Source organism: Alligator mississippiensis, chromosome 2, assembly GCF_030867095.1.
Source record: "Alligator mississippiensis isolate rAllMis1 chromosome 2, rAllMis1, whole genome shotgun sequence".
Taxonomy (NCBI): domain Eukaryota; kingdom Metazoa; phylum Chordata; order Crocodylia; family Alligatoridae; genus Alligator; species Alligator mississippiensis.
In genome coordinates this window covers 261,097,016-261,112,185 of record NC_081825.1, presented here as the reverse complement: position 1 = coordinate 261,112,185, position 15,170 = coordinate 261,097,016, and the positions used below count along the sequence as shown (strand labels likewise).

The following is a 15,170-nucleotide window of genomic DNA, read 5'->3' as shown; positions in this document are numbered from 1 at the left end:
CAGGTGATGTTAATATTACATTTCTTCAGATTGGCCTTCAAGACTTCTTTGAATTTCTTTTTTTTGTGCACCTCTAGAGCAGCGATCATCAGTGAGTTGGGAGTACATGACCTGTTTCAGAAGCTGGTTATCAGGTTTCCTTATGACATGTCCTGTCCAACAGAGCTGGTGCTGTATAAATATAGATTCAATTCTGGTGGTGGTTGCTTAAGCCAGAATGCTGGGATTTATTCTTCTGTCCTTCAAACTGATATGACGGATTTTGCAAAGACTTTACTAATGGTGATGTTCCAAAGCTTTCAGGCATTTCCAATACACTGTCCAAGTTTCATGCCCATACAGTGAAGTAGGGATCACAACAGCTTGGTAGACCAGAAGTTTGGTTTGGGTCCTGATCATTGAAGACATGATTTCATAAATGTCCAAAGGCAGCACTAGCAGATTTTATCTGTTGGTGAATACTATTTATTGTCTAGGTTTATTTTTTGGGAAAGGTGGCTAGGCAGGAAGGGAAAACACTCAACATTCTCCAAGAATTGTCCTCTAATTGTAATATGTGGATGAGCAGCTGGCTGGTTTGGGGTGGGTTAGTGAAGTACTCTACAACTAGTAAAGTAGTAACTGGTTACTGGTAATCTATTAAAAGTTAATGAGGTTTTCTTGAATAAAATAATCTAAAATGGCTTAAATGACAAAACATTTCTTTACCACCCAGAACCACATGTAGGAAAGAAACGTCAAGTAAAACAATTTTTTAGCTTTTCATAAATAGAGCTATATCCTGCTTTGTGGGAAACTGCATGATCCTTGCCACCAAAGAAGATGGTTCTATTGTTCTTGAAGAATAGATTTAAAAGAAATTAAAGTGCTAGACAGGGGGAGCCAACCCGCAGCTCTTCAGAAGTTAATACACATCTCCTTGAATCATTGCACAAGCACACGGTGACCAGTTTCAGTTTGGCAGCTGGTCACCGTGTGCTTGTGCAAAGATTTAAGGAAACACATATGAACTTCTGAAGAGCTGCATGTGGCTCTGGAGCTGCAGGTTGGCCACCCCTGTGCTAGAAGGTCGAGTGATCTTCAGGAGTCAATGACACATAGGAAAAACAAAGGGTTCTTCAGCAGCCAGTTTTGCTGAAGATGCAAGTTACTATATTCTGCACTGGTTGCTGGTTTTTTCAAGCTGGATATTTTCAAACTTTTCCTTTTGCATTCCAATAGTCCAATCGGGAGTTAAGAAAGTATGTCCAAAGTCATCAATCTGAGAAAATGGGCTGCATTCCCATAGCTAGCCATAGTGGTAGAAGGCTTTTTCCTTTTTTTTTTTTTTTTTACATCCAAGGCTATGAAGGTCTAGTGTCAGGGAAGAATGTACCCTCAGCAACCATATACAGATATTGAATAGGACAGGAAAGGGAAAGGAACTGTTCTGTATTCTACAGGTAGCAGCACTGGTGGCAGAATAGTAGTTAAACTAACCACAATCCTCTAGATATGGACTTACAAGCAGGAAAGTTCTGATCCTAGTTCTGATTCTGCCAGCAGTGGTGATGAACTTTTCCAAGCACCCAGTTATTTCGTTCTCTGAAGGACTGGAGTATACGGATCCTGTTGAAACCTGTAGTTCTGGTATGATGTAGGTTTAAGAGTATTTTCTTCCTGATTTGCTTTGCATCAATCTTTCAGGCTGATCTTCCAGATGCTCAAATTAAATGGAACACAGATGGCAAAGATGATAAAATGAACCTGATGCACTGTACGTACTACTAAAAACAAGCTTCACTGGGGCTGCAAGAAAAACTTCAGCATAGTCTGACCATGCTGGCACTTTGCAACAGTATACCTTCATAACCAAACACCTGCCATCAATTGGTACTAATCTATGCTCTTCTTGTAAATTTTCATCCTCCATCCTGCCCCCCTCCTCTCCCCATCACACCAGACAGAAAACAAGTGCAGCTGACCAAACGTTCTGTGTCACTTCTTCTACATATGCTGATCACAGAAGCAAAACCAATGTAGTCTCCATGGGTGCTCTCTCTCCAATTCTGCTCTCAAATGCATGAAAACAGAGAAGTCAGCAAGATATCCCCTGCCATACTCCCTTCACCTCAAACTCTTTCATGTTCCAGAAGCATTATTACTTAACGTGGGATGGAAAAGTTTGAAAGAACTTGACTCAAATGTATTATGAAGGACAGAAGACAACACATTGGTACTGAAGTTTCTTTTTAGACAAAAAGAAAACGTCACTTGGTGGACTGAAAGTCCTGCTAACTACTTTTGCAACAAAATGAGATACAAACTTTTGAAGGAAGGTTTCACTGATATCCCCAAGGGTCTTCTGCTTCCTTGGTAACGATAGCTTTCTTATTGGCAATACCAACATTATGACAGTTCAAAGAGAATACTCTGCAATATTTGAAAAAAGAATGTAAACGTTGTTGTATAATGGAATGTATACATGGATACATTTGTTACATTCTGGTGTAAAAGGACTGCATTCAAGAAGTTTTATTTTCTTGTATTTAAAAATTGGGACACAACATCATTTCTGTTACGCACACTGAAAAGACATTTCAATCATGTATAATTAATAAAACTGAGAAATTTTCCATAAATGGAAATATATTATCACTATACAAAATATGGTTCTTCTGTAAGGTACCAAAGGCCTTATGAGTACTGATTGCCTAATGAACTTAGAAGCAATTTGTAATATAATCATCACCAGAAAACAACAAAAAGAATGCAGAAGAACCCTTCAGGATTTTACTTTAACTACAGATGTACAGAAATTTTTCAATCATTCACCATTAACTCAAACAAAATTCTTCAGACAATCTACTGCCTCTTTTCCTACAACTCCTAACAGAAGCTCTTGTTAGAAGAGCCAAAAGGAAAAAAGTGATATATTCAATTTGTTCATTGGTACATCTGTGATGCTGGTGTGTGTGGTGACACAAACAACAACTCCTACAGCATTCTTCCCATTACAGACAACTTATCCATCTTTTAGATCAAGAAAAGTCTATTTTGCAAGGGAACTGATGAGAAGCCATGTTAACTCCACAACACAATGTAACCAAAAGGGAATTTCTGTACTCCCATTCAGATGGCTTCCCATTTCTTGGTTTTATGCCAGTATTTTAGGCTAAGAATATTTTTCACACCTTATATTACTACTTGCAGTATTTCAGTTTTCCAGAATAAAATTAAAATGCAAACGCAGCAAGAGAAATGTAAAAGTCAGAAAGGATTTTAAAAAGCAGATTCCTTCCAAGCTGAAAGAAAAGATATACAATTATTAGAAACTGATAAGGACCAAAGGCCTGAAAAAGAGGTGATTCCCAAAAGGAGGGCAGATGATAAACCTCCTGGAGGCCAAAGCCATGGCATACTCTGGAATACAAGAATGATGTTACTTCCAAATGATGACGAATTTTAACGTTTGCCAACACACACACACAGACCATATCCAAAATGTAAAACAAACACCAAGAAAAAGGCCCACGCTGTTTGGTTCACAAAGCTCATTGGGTTTATAGTGAAAGTTTATTAATCTGCTTCCTACTACAATAAGCTACAAGGTACATACAGTATAAAACGAGAACGGCCACAAAGCAAAGGTGAAAGACATTCTGTGACAGTACAGTGGAGGAAACATTGTCTAATCCTTCCACCCTACCCCATGCATAGCAGCTAAAACTACTGACCCACCCCTCCCCCCCTCCAAAAAATATTAAAAAGAAAACTGTCTCTCTTGCTTAAGTACAGCGGGAATTTGTCTTTTGGGGTCACCAGTAATCATTGCCAACATTTCAAGAAACTTGCAGAAACTAAAGTAATGAAAGAAATTAAAACAATTGTGAAGGTGGGAGTGACAAAATCCACACAGGATGCTCAGGTCACTCCTTGTTTAGTTCTCCTCAAAGCAAATGGCCTGTAAAGAAAAGAAAAGTCTGTTACACCTAGCAGTGTAGTAAATAAAATGGTCTGAGTTCAAATACAATATTCAAAACTCGGACTTAGAAGAACTAGGCACACAGCTGACAGAAATAGTCTGGTTTTCTTCATAATGTACCCTTAGATTTATTACTGACAATACTTGGAGTTCTTGAAGACTGGTGCCTCCTTTCCCTCAATCTTTAGATCCACATAGAAGATTATACATCAAGCAATTGTACACAATTGACAAATCTATGAATTATACAAGGCTTGAAACAAAAATATCTGGAGAGACCCTAGCAACTTGTATCCTTTAGCCTTACTTTCACCTTTCAAAAATCAACAATTTTGTAAAAAAACTGAACACTTACCTTAAAGGTACAAAAAATCCAGTTAATAACTGCCTCAAATATATTTGGTGCGGTTGAGGGCTCTTTCAGCAAGATGACCACTTTCATCTGTAATCTTCTCCCAATCTGTTTGTCCAACCACAAATCCAATGGCCCTCTTCCTATCTGCATCCTTCTTTTCTTCTAGGTCTGCCCAACGCACCTATAAGAAACATATTGTCAGCAGGGCAACCCCTGAAGAAACAACACTGTGATAACCACTAGAGCTCCCCCAATCAGACTAGAGTACAAGGAAAATTCTAACCTCCAAGTAACTGTTTTTTATAAGAGTACACTGAAAAAGTATCTTGGTTGATACCGATAGCCTATTATTAACCAGCCATATCAGCCGACACTGATCTAATAACCGATTTACAGGAGTGCAGGCAGGCAGCGTGAAGAGCAGCACCCTGTAGTTAAGACTGTGGAGGGGCACGGGCATGAGGGAGGGAAGGGGCATGGGGGGGTAGAAGGAGCCAGAGTGAGGCAGGGAAGGAGTGGGGCAGGGGCTGGTGTTTGGGGTGTTGCCCAGCCAGGGCAGTAGATGGGACCTGGGGCCAGGGCAGGTAGTAAATGGGACCTGGGGCTGGCGCAGATGGCTTGTCCAGGGAATCAGCGTCCAGGCACTTAAAAATGGCAGCGAGAGTGCTTGAACTAAAGCCTGTCAAATAAACTTTGGGTCAAGCACTGCAGCAATCCTTTTTAAGCGCAGATACTTTTAATCAGAGTGGAGCTGAGCGGGGCAAAGGCAGATGCAGGTTGCTCGCTGTGGGCTCAGGGCTCTCTGCCCTGCTGCCTTTGCCCTGGGGGTCCTGCATAGGCCATGGGTCCCCAGCCTGTCTGACAGCGAAGGGCACAACTCACTGCCCCCACTGCTGCTGGGTAGGGGATGCATGGCTGATACAGAGACCCCAGGGCAAAGGCATCAGAGTGGAAAGCCCTGAGAGCCCACGGTGGGCAGCCTGCATCCACCCGCGCACGCACGCACACCCCCCATACCTCCCCCAGAGGGTGTGTGCAGCAGTGGGGAGCTGTCTCCCCCCTTCCACTGAGCCCCCTGGACAAGCCACCCACAGCTCCATCCTGTTCCCTGCCCTGACCCCAGGTTCCATTCACCACCCTGGCTGGGCAGCACCCTCAGCCTCTGCCCCACTCCCTCCCTCACCATGGGGGCCTCGATCTACACTCCCATGCCTCTTCCCCTCCACAGATTTACCTGCAAGGCACTGCTCTCCACACTGCCTGGCTGCATTCCTAGCTGTGGGCACGTGTGTAGTTGTGCGCATGCATGTGGCTTCCGGAGGCCCCATCCAGAAGGTATACTACATTTATCAGCTACACTGGCCAAAAAAAGCCCATAGCTGATAATGTTAATTTTCCTTTTATGGGTGCTGATATGATATGGCACCAATATATCAGTGCACCTCTACTATTTTAATCCTCAGATTTAAGACTTAACCATTTTCTCAAGGGAAAAGATAGAAGTTACATAAACTGAGTCATTTAAAAGCGAAGGCCCTGAACATACCACGGAGTAGACAACATGGATTAGGACAGGAGTAGCCAAACTGTGACAAATGTCACAAGGGGCACAGGCAGCCACTGTGTGTGGCACATGGCAGACTGGGGAGGGGACAGGCAAAAAACAGAGCTGCAGATCTGGCAGAGAGCGTATCACAGGAGGCAGAAACTAGAGCAGCATATCAGGCAGGGAAGGGGAGTGGAATGGAACTTTAGGAGGGTGCAGGACAAATTTGTGGCACATCTGCTAAAAATGCTGGCTACCAATGGACTAGATCAGGGGTTCTTAAACTTTTTGATACAGTGACAAGGGGGTTGCAAGCTTCTCTTCCCTCCCTAGAAGTGGTAGTGCAGGGGGTCGGGCTGCCCAAGTCTGGCCGGTTGATGAGTGGGGAGCAAGGGGGGCCCTAGCGGCCAGCCGGCTGGACTTGGGTGTGGAGAAGTGGCGCGGAGTTGGCAGCAGCAGCACGGACTGCTCAATGGCAGCAGTGTCCCCGCCCACCATGCCACCCCTTTTAAGTAGGGAAGAGAATTTGCAACCTCCTTTTAAGTTGCTGGGGTGCTGCGACCCACAGTTTGAGAACCCCTGGAATAGATGATTATGCTTTTACCACTTTAACACCTAAAATTCTGTTATTCAGAGCATCGTGTCCTTTTGTTCCTTTATTTAAAACGGGAAAGAAGAATATGACTGGATGCTAGTCCTCAAAGAAAAAGCAAGAGGAAGACAAAACACTATCGAAAGGCATTATTCTGTATGGCAGGATTAGGGGATCCTGGAAGAAAGCCACAATGGACAATAATGCTTTTGCAAGAAAGAGTTACAACATATTTATTATTTCTTGGTCCCCTCTACATATGCAGGTCAAGGCACAATTGGATCTAATGCATGATCCACAAAATCGGCCCACTGCCACACCACGTGCATGGCAGGAGGCACGATTGTTGTTGGACTGAGCATTAGATCCAACTGCACCTTATTGATGGTGCAGGGGGAGCCTGATTCTGGGTTCCCCCTGTATCAGCAAGAAGCAGGCTCCCAACTGCTTGCATTTTCCCAGTTGCAAACTGCCTGCCTGTGCAAATTAAAACTGGACAAAAATCAGCTATAAAGTTATTACACATTTTCAAAAAAACACTTTTACAGCTGCTTGAACCTTTTTAAGGCATAAAAATTAAATCTGCAAGTGTAACCAGTTTAAATTCATTGCACAATTAACAAGGTAATTGCGCAATAGATATAACATGTAGAGGAGGCCTTAGTGTTTGTCATTGGAGTACAAAAAACTTTTGTTTCTGTCTGAAATATAGTGACAGCCATCACAATATCATATATAATCTTTTTCTCTTTGTTTCCCTTAATTACATACTGAAAACATTTAAAACCAGACTGGACAAAATACAAGGAACAATTCTGTGCTAAATGAGGCAACTGGTCTTTTCTATCTCTGACTTCTGTGATATCTTTCTGGATGAACCTTTTTACTAAGTCACTTAAGTCACTAAACCTATGGACAAAGTTAAACACTTTAGAAAGCGAGAAAGATCTGCCAGTCAGGAACCAGCACAAGCTCTTACATTGTAATTGAAACATTTGCATGCTCCTGTAGTGATACAAATGAGCTAAATCACTGTATAAAACCAGATTCAATTTGCAATTACTTGTATTACTACAGGAATGTACAGCTATAATAATTTCATTGTACCAACTTATAATTATACCTCGTTTCAGGAGTGGGCAAAATACAGCCCAAGGGCTGGATCTGGCAGCCCAACCGATTGGATCCAGCCTGAGGGCAGGTACCTGCCAACTTACTGGATCCAGCCCATGGAAGTTCCTATGGCGCTCCTGCCCAGGGCACCCTGCGTCAGGCTCCCACCCACACCTGCTGAGGGCCCCAGCCCTGTCAGTACATACCTCTTCCCAGAGGGGCTGCTCCTTGTGAGGCTTCAGCCACTCAGACACTACTTGGCTCCTCTCTGCCTCCAGCAGCTCCTCCTCCTCCTTTGTCCCTGCTACGCTGCTCCAGGTGGTGGGGGGGCAGGGAGGCAACTCCTACACTAGCTCATGGGGCACCACCTTCTGGCCGCTCACAATCGCACCAGTTCGGTGGAGTGGGTGACCAGAAGCTGGAATCCCACTTGTTGGGGCAGGAGCCGCCCAGCCGCAGCTTCTCCCCTGCATGAAGCGGTGCAGCAGGGACAGGAGGAGGAGGAGCCGCTGGAGGCAGGAGGATCCAAGAAGCACCTGGGTGGCTGCAAACCCACTGGAAAGATGTGTGTGCTGGCCAGGGCTGGCAGGTGCACAGGAAGAAGTGCAGCTGGGGCTCAGCTCCATGTGGAAGGGAAGTGGGAGGGGTGGACCGCACCTGCAACTGCACTGTCTGAGTAAGCTCTGCTGTATGCACCCCTTACCTCCCTCTCCTTCCCACCACCTCCAGTGGGCTCCAAAAGACCTAGTGCCCAGGCAGGCTCCTCCCCCCCCCCCCAACACCTCATTCCCCCACATACTCCCTCCAACCCCATACAATCTAGAAGAGTAAGATTATTTTGAGCTATGATGCAAATCACCTCTCAAAAAAACGTGGACAAAAATATTTTTTGAAATAAAATTAAAACATGTTATAGCAGACATGGTTTTTAGTATATGATTCATTTTTATCTATTATTTGTTAAAATCATATCTTCTGAAAGATTGAGTGCAAGCAGCTCTCAACAGCTCACCAAAACTCATTGAGTGGCCCTCCAGCCAAAATAATTGCCCACCCCTGCTTTATCTATACACTTTTGATGCCTGTCTATATTCTCAAAGTGCTAAATTCCTCATTCATATACTTGTTACTGCCTTCATAAATGCAGTTTCCTTTAAGCCATTAAGTTACTCATATCCCTCATCTCCGACCTGTTTAGACTTCTGCGGGTGCATGCATGCAAATATTGAATAGGGGAGACAAAGGCAACTAATGGTTTTGTAACCATGGGACCTAGTAGGAAAGTCAGGATATCACAGGTACAGAGGCCGCATGGGAAGGAGTGCTTTCCTACCTCCTGATGACTTATTACTGGCCTGTAATTCCAGTATATTCAGTTCTCCAGATGGAGCCACTAGCTCAAGACATTTCAATTCTATTAGCCCAGTACAAAAGGAACAGTTTTTACCATTTATTTCCATACCAACTGATTTTTATAAAACAGTTGTTTTATAAAATTAAAATGTGATTAATAAACTTAAAAATTATTGCCATGTAAAATACAGTAGAGACCCTATTTGGGATGGTATGAGGGAACTAGTGAGGTTGTAGGACAAGGAGACCTGTTAACCATCAGTACTCTCTCCCACCACAATATTCATTCACATACACCAGGGGTGTCCAAACTTCCTAACTCCTCTTGCCACAATGCAAATTCTTGACAAGTTTCAGGATGCAAACTTGAGACTTAAGAATAACTGAGATGCACCAAGGGCCCTAGGTTCAAGTAGTTTGTCATTAAATGGCTTCTTGGAATAAATGAGCAAGAAGTGAATAAAGTCAAATAAAGAAAATAACAATACACAGAATCATAGAAAATAAGGGTTGGAAGGGACCTCAGGAGCTCATCTAGTTCAACCCTCTGCTCAGAGCAGGACCATCCCCCAACTAGATTATCCCAGGCAAAGCTCTGTCGAACCAGGTCTTAAATTCCTCCAACAATGGAGATTCTACAACCTCACTGGGTAGCATGTTTCAGTGCTTTACTACCCTCCTAGCGAGAAAGTTTTTCCTAATATCTAACCTAAATTCCCCTTGTTGCAACTTGAGGCCATTGCTTCTTATTCTGTCATCTGCCATCACTGAGAACAGTCTAGCTCCATTCCCTTTGTAACCATCCTTCAGGTAGTTGAAGGCTGTTATTAAATCCCCACCTCAGTCTTCTCTTCTCCAGACTAAGTAACCAAGTAAGTAAAGTGATAGAGAAAAAATATGTTTTTATTGAACTACTGCTCTTTCTCTAGGATCCACATTTAAATTGCCCAAGAGCCACATGCAGATCATGAGCCATGGTTTGGCCACTCCTGATGTATTAAGATCTCTTAAAGTCCCAGGAGTCGATGGTCCATTGCAACCAAACTGCACTCTTTCAAACCATAGAAAATTCACGAGGTGAAATCTGTGGTCCTCTCTTCTGAACTGATTTCTCCTTTGACTTACTGTGTACAGATCCTTTTGCCCATCACCCATCTTTTAACCCCTCCCTAATTCAAAAGCTCCAAATTATTTAATGTCTTTTCACTACCCATCAACTACTGCTATCCTCCCCATCACCTTCTTGCTCTCCTGCCCAAGATTCCATACCTCCAATTCTCCCATATTAAAACTCCCCCTGCAACTTACTCACATCTCAACACTCTTCCAAAAAATTAGTTTCCCTAAAACAAAGGTTGATATGGAAATGTAACTGGAAATGCAACTGAGCAACATGGTCATTAGTATTAAGGCAGAGATTCTCAACTGTTTCAGAGCCAGCCCACACCCTCAATAACTTCTGAATGCAGTGGCACCCTCAGTCGAGGACCACTAAAGTGCTCAACTTACCTCAGTGGGTCTCAACAAGGTGTTGCTGCTGCCACAAGCTAAAACTACTTTGTGCATCTTTTCCACAGCCAGACCAGGAAGGACTGTGGCATGTGTGCACACTCCTCCTGCATTAGGGTTCTTTGATAACCCAACAGCAGACAGGATAGCTGGTTTATGTTGCAGTCCTTCCGGGTCCAACCTCACATGGCATCTCCTGGAAACAGAGGTAAGTGGGACAAGGGAGGAGAAGAGGCAAACTGGGAATGGCTACAGCACAAACAAACTCTTCTGCCTGCTTTGGCGGGATCAAAGAACCATAATGCAGGAGGAGTGTGCATGCATGACACAGACCTGCATTTAAGGCAGTTTTACATGGCTGCCACAGTGGTAGTGGCAGTAGCTCCTCCAGTACAGCATTCCTGAGTTGTCTTGTGGCACCCCAGGGTGCCTCAACAACCCAGCTGAGAATCACTGCATTAAAGATATCTGTCACCAGGAAGTCTAATGTTAATACCCAAACCAACCTCAATTTATACCGCACAACTCCAAACTAACTACCACCTCAAAAGCAAACAACTTTCCAGTGTTAACACATAACCAAACAATAATGTGACCATCCCATTTTTCCCATCCCTTCTGAAAAGCCCTAACTGTAGTCTCATATTATTCTAGTGTAGGAGGACTCAGCAGCTGTGTAGCCTGCAAGCTATTCTTAAGCCTCCCGCTTTTCCACTCCAATTTGTCCTGGAGCACTATGGGATTCTGAAGGACCTATGGATCTTCTGTGTTTGTGCACAAGTAACAGAAACTGAAATGCTTTAAAACAGTATTTTTTTCCCCAAGGGGTACTATTTTGGAGTGCTTCAGCTGCTTTGAGGACATTTCAAAGTCCATTTACTCTTGTACAGGTGGCTCTTCGAAGTGCTTCAAAGATGCTTGAAATATTTGTCACTTCACCCTTAAACTGAACCTTTCTGAATTTTTAAAAACTCTGTGTGGTTTCTTCCGAAGCCTAAATTATAAAAATATTAGACAAACCTTAACGGAACAAATGTACTAGTCTCCTCCATCACAACCCTAACTATTTATCAAAACCTTTGTCCCTCCATAAAGCATACATAAAACACAGAACAGTCACCCTCCACTGTGAATTCTCCTAAAAAATGTGAATTTTTAGTGTCTCTCTTTGTGCTCAAATTCTATGACACACACTATTAATCTTTGCAGTTTTCAATGCCTTTTTTATCATGCCAAATCTACATGCCTGGAAGACCTTGTTCTCAAGAACATTCTGATACAGTCTAATGGCATAGCAAATGAATGCAAGGAGTCTCTGGCAGTATTATATTCAGGGAAAATTAATAAACAGTAAAAGCTGTGTTCCATGAAGATTGACAAATCAGTCCATTAGAAAGATGAAGCCACTATTGGAATTTATTACCCTCTTTTTGCCAGGTTCAGAAGCACGGGTGTCATAATCATCTGGAAGCTGAAGATAATCCTCCATCCTGCTGGCAATTGCTTCCCAGTCACGTTTCCTCTTAGCGCCAGTCCGCAAGCCATCCAGCTTGTCTGAGAACAAACATAGAGCCTCAGGGTTAAGAGAGAAAATTTGTGTAATAGTGACACAAACAAGATGAGAGAGGGAACACTTTCTGTATCTCAGAGCAGCAGAACTGGCACATCCAAGTTATCTTGATGGGTGAATGATCAGAGGTGAAAAACTAGAGAAGACTCACCCCCATTTCAAACTTTTATTTATCTTTCACATTAATTTTATAGTAGTAACACTGAGTAGGTGTATAAGGGAGAAAAACTTATCTTCCTGAATGTTCACATCACTTAAGAGCCCATGCTCAGAAGAAACAATACAGCAACTCAAAGCTGCTCAAGGAACTATGCAGTGCCATCTATTTTGTCACTTAACACAACATTAACATTACAAATGTCTTTCCAAGTATTAAGTATAATATTGTGTCAAACCTAACTTAACATATTGTATCAGGGACTCCATGGTGACCAAATAATTAAACCTACTAAAGATTGCATGCTAAGCAGTTTTTGAGAAACTGCTTTTATGGAAGAAAAACTTTAAGACTGGAGAAAGCCTCAGGATTTCTTTATGGTGAGAGATGCCAGTCACAAATGAATGCTTTAGAAGTAAGTTTGTCTGATGGTCACAGTTGTTATCTGTTGCTTATTGAACCAGAGTGACCAACATGAGATGAAACAATGACCCCATTCATTGGGTTATAAGAACGTTCCCTTTTTGGCCATTTTCTCAACGAATTATCATTAAACTTCTTGGTAGTCTCCAGAAGAAGTCCAGTGCCCCTTTTCTGTTGGTGTTTACTCACTGCTTCAATAAAGCTACATAAAACTATATGTAGAGGGAATTTTAAAGGTTATTTGATATTCGCTGTAAACTGCTGCTGGTCATGTCAGTGATACCAACTCAGAAGTCACTAAATGTTATTAAAAGTAGCCACCAAAAGACCTATGAAATGAATTCAAATATAACACATCCTAGTTGCTGGGCAGCAAAAGATTACCATCTAAAATGTGCATCCAAGGAGGTTCAGTTTAGAGATAAGGTTTGCTTTACTTAAAATGGCATATAGCAGAGTAGCAGTGAAGATCATGGAAGACCAAGGGATACAAGTGACTTTTGTACACTGAAGTAAAACTTAAACTCAGTAAATTTATTCCTGGCATTCAATTCTAAAAGCATTCAAGTATCATTTGACCACTGCAGAATCTTTTTCATCCAAGCAAAGCATTTTGGAATGCCCTCCTCAACGGCACCAAGATAAAAATCAAAACAGAACAATGGCAATCTGCTTTCTTGACTAATTGTTCCAGTACTCATTTTAATTTTGTTATTTTTATTTCATGTTAAACATGCTAAAGTTGGACTACAGCTCCATAGAGAACTACCACCTCCCTCCAGGAAAAACTCCAGATGCGTTTTTTGTGGGGTTTTTTAATATGTATTGCTCATGCAGAAAAGGACTTCCAAAATATCTAACATTATTTACAACATAATCAACAAGGACGATTCCTACTATAACGGTCTCTGAAGTAAACAGCAGTGAAGTGAGCAACATACAAATTTATGAACATTAAACCTCTTTTAAACAGAAAGGTGCAGCTCTCCATTAAGGCACTTGCATACGGATTCTTTTCCTCTGGGAATAAGACTTTTCAGTTTGAAAGAGCAAACTCTTCCTTCGCTTGTGTACTACAAGAGTTGCAAACTGTGCCTGAAAATTTGTGAACTCCGATCTAAAAAGGGAGTTAAGGACAGGGCCTTCTGTTCTGGATTTAATTATCATTTAAAAAGGTTGATTTTCAAGTGTAATTTCCTTTTGTATTTGAAGTCAGATACGCTTCCAGGAGATCTGCTTTCCATCCATACTGTGGTGCTTCAAGGTGCATCTAGATGTACCAAAAGCAGACATCTTATGACATCCTCAAAGACCTACCACACTTGGCATATTATTTCAGAAGGGCTATTTGTCATGAGCCAAGGTGTCTCAAGGTTGTAAAATGAAGCCTGTGATTGTGTGTAACATGTTGTAAAATGTTTTGCACCCAAGTTTATAACAAATTTGTAACAGACAAGTTTGTAATATGAAGCCTGTGATGGTGATTATGGAAAGAAACAGTTATTTTGCATTACACTTCAAGAATTTTGCCATTTACAGTTTTGAATATAACACATATAGCAGCATCCTTATAAATCTGTAAAACCTCTTAAAAACTCACCTTCATTATTTTTATTATAAAAGCATTTGAAACTAGTAAACAACTTTTTGTTTTTCAAATAAAAGGTTGTAATTTTCATGTTTTGAATAATAATAATAATAATTAATGACCTGAGTGACATGTTATTTGCATCCTAAAGCAAAGTTGAACTTTGGCAATGAAATTTCAAATATAACATGGGATATTTCCTCTTCTGTGAGATTTTAAGAACGCACTATTAAACCACACCTTGAAAGGCACTACTTATACTCAAAAGAGACAATTTTACCTTTGTCAAAACAGAAGGCTTTGTCCATTTCTGTAAACTGAAAATGGAAGAAAGTGGTATACAAATATAAAGGGGAATACTGAGATTACAATGGTTATACTTCAAACAGAAGTACTGTTCTGAATGTATTTAGAACACATCAAGAAAACGTTAAACAGTATGTAGACACCAAGTATTCAGAAGGCAAATACTAAGCAGAGTAAATATTTGAGAGCTAAAGAAAGAATCCTGGGGTGAGTTTTCAGTGTGCTTGGTGACTGTCACAAACATTCAGTCAAAAAGCTCAACATTTCAAAACTTCTCTCACACATCATGGCCAATAAAATAATGTTGTACTTTATTCAGAATAATATTTACTGAGAAATATAAATAAAAATAGAAAGCACAACAGGATATGTAATTGCAAAGAAGTTTAGGTGAACTAATCCATCAAAGAACAGATTCTGTCTTCAAACCTTTACACCCCTGTAATAAGCCTTAAGGTTGAGGAGGACCGGGTTAGAGTGCTTCTGGAGGGGCTGGATGTGTTCAAGTCAGCAGGTTCAGATGCTCTCCACCCCAGGGTGTTGAGGGAGCTAGCAGGGGTTATTGCTGGGCCCTTGGCATGGCTTTTCGAGCACTCGTGGTGCTCGGACCAGATGCCAGATGATTGGAAGATAGCCAATGTGGTCTCCATCTTTAAGAAAGGGAGGAGGGAGGACACGGGCAACTATAGGCTCG

The 15,170-nt window shown here is 41.8% G+C and overlaps 1 protein-coding gene across 1 annotated transcript in view; it reads right to left on the bottom strand.

Annotated features, from left to right (window-relative positions):
* Positions 1-3,536: 3,536 nt before the first annotated feature.
* YLPM1 (YLP motif containing 1) overlaps positions 3,537-15,170 on the bottom strand; it is a 61,266-nt gene continuing 49,632 nt past the window's right edge. Inside the window, exons 19-21 of the mRNA XM_059723095.1 lie at positions 11,856-11,986; positions 4,320-4,500; positions 3,537-3,943 (exon numbers count right to left, since the gene is read on the bottom strand). Of these exons, the coding sequence (XP_059579078.1) occupies positions 4,354-4,500; positions 11,856-11,986 (278 nt within the window). The 3' untranslated portion in view covers positions 3,537-3,943; positions 4,320-4,353. The remainder of the gene's footprint in view (positions 3,944-4,319; positions 4,501-11,855; positions 11,987-15,170) is intronic.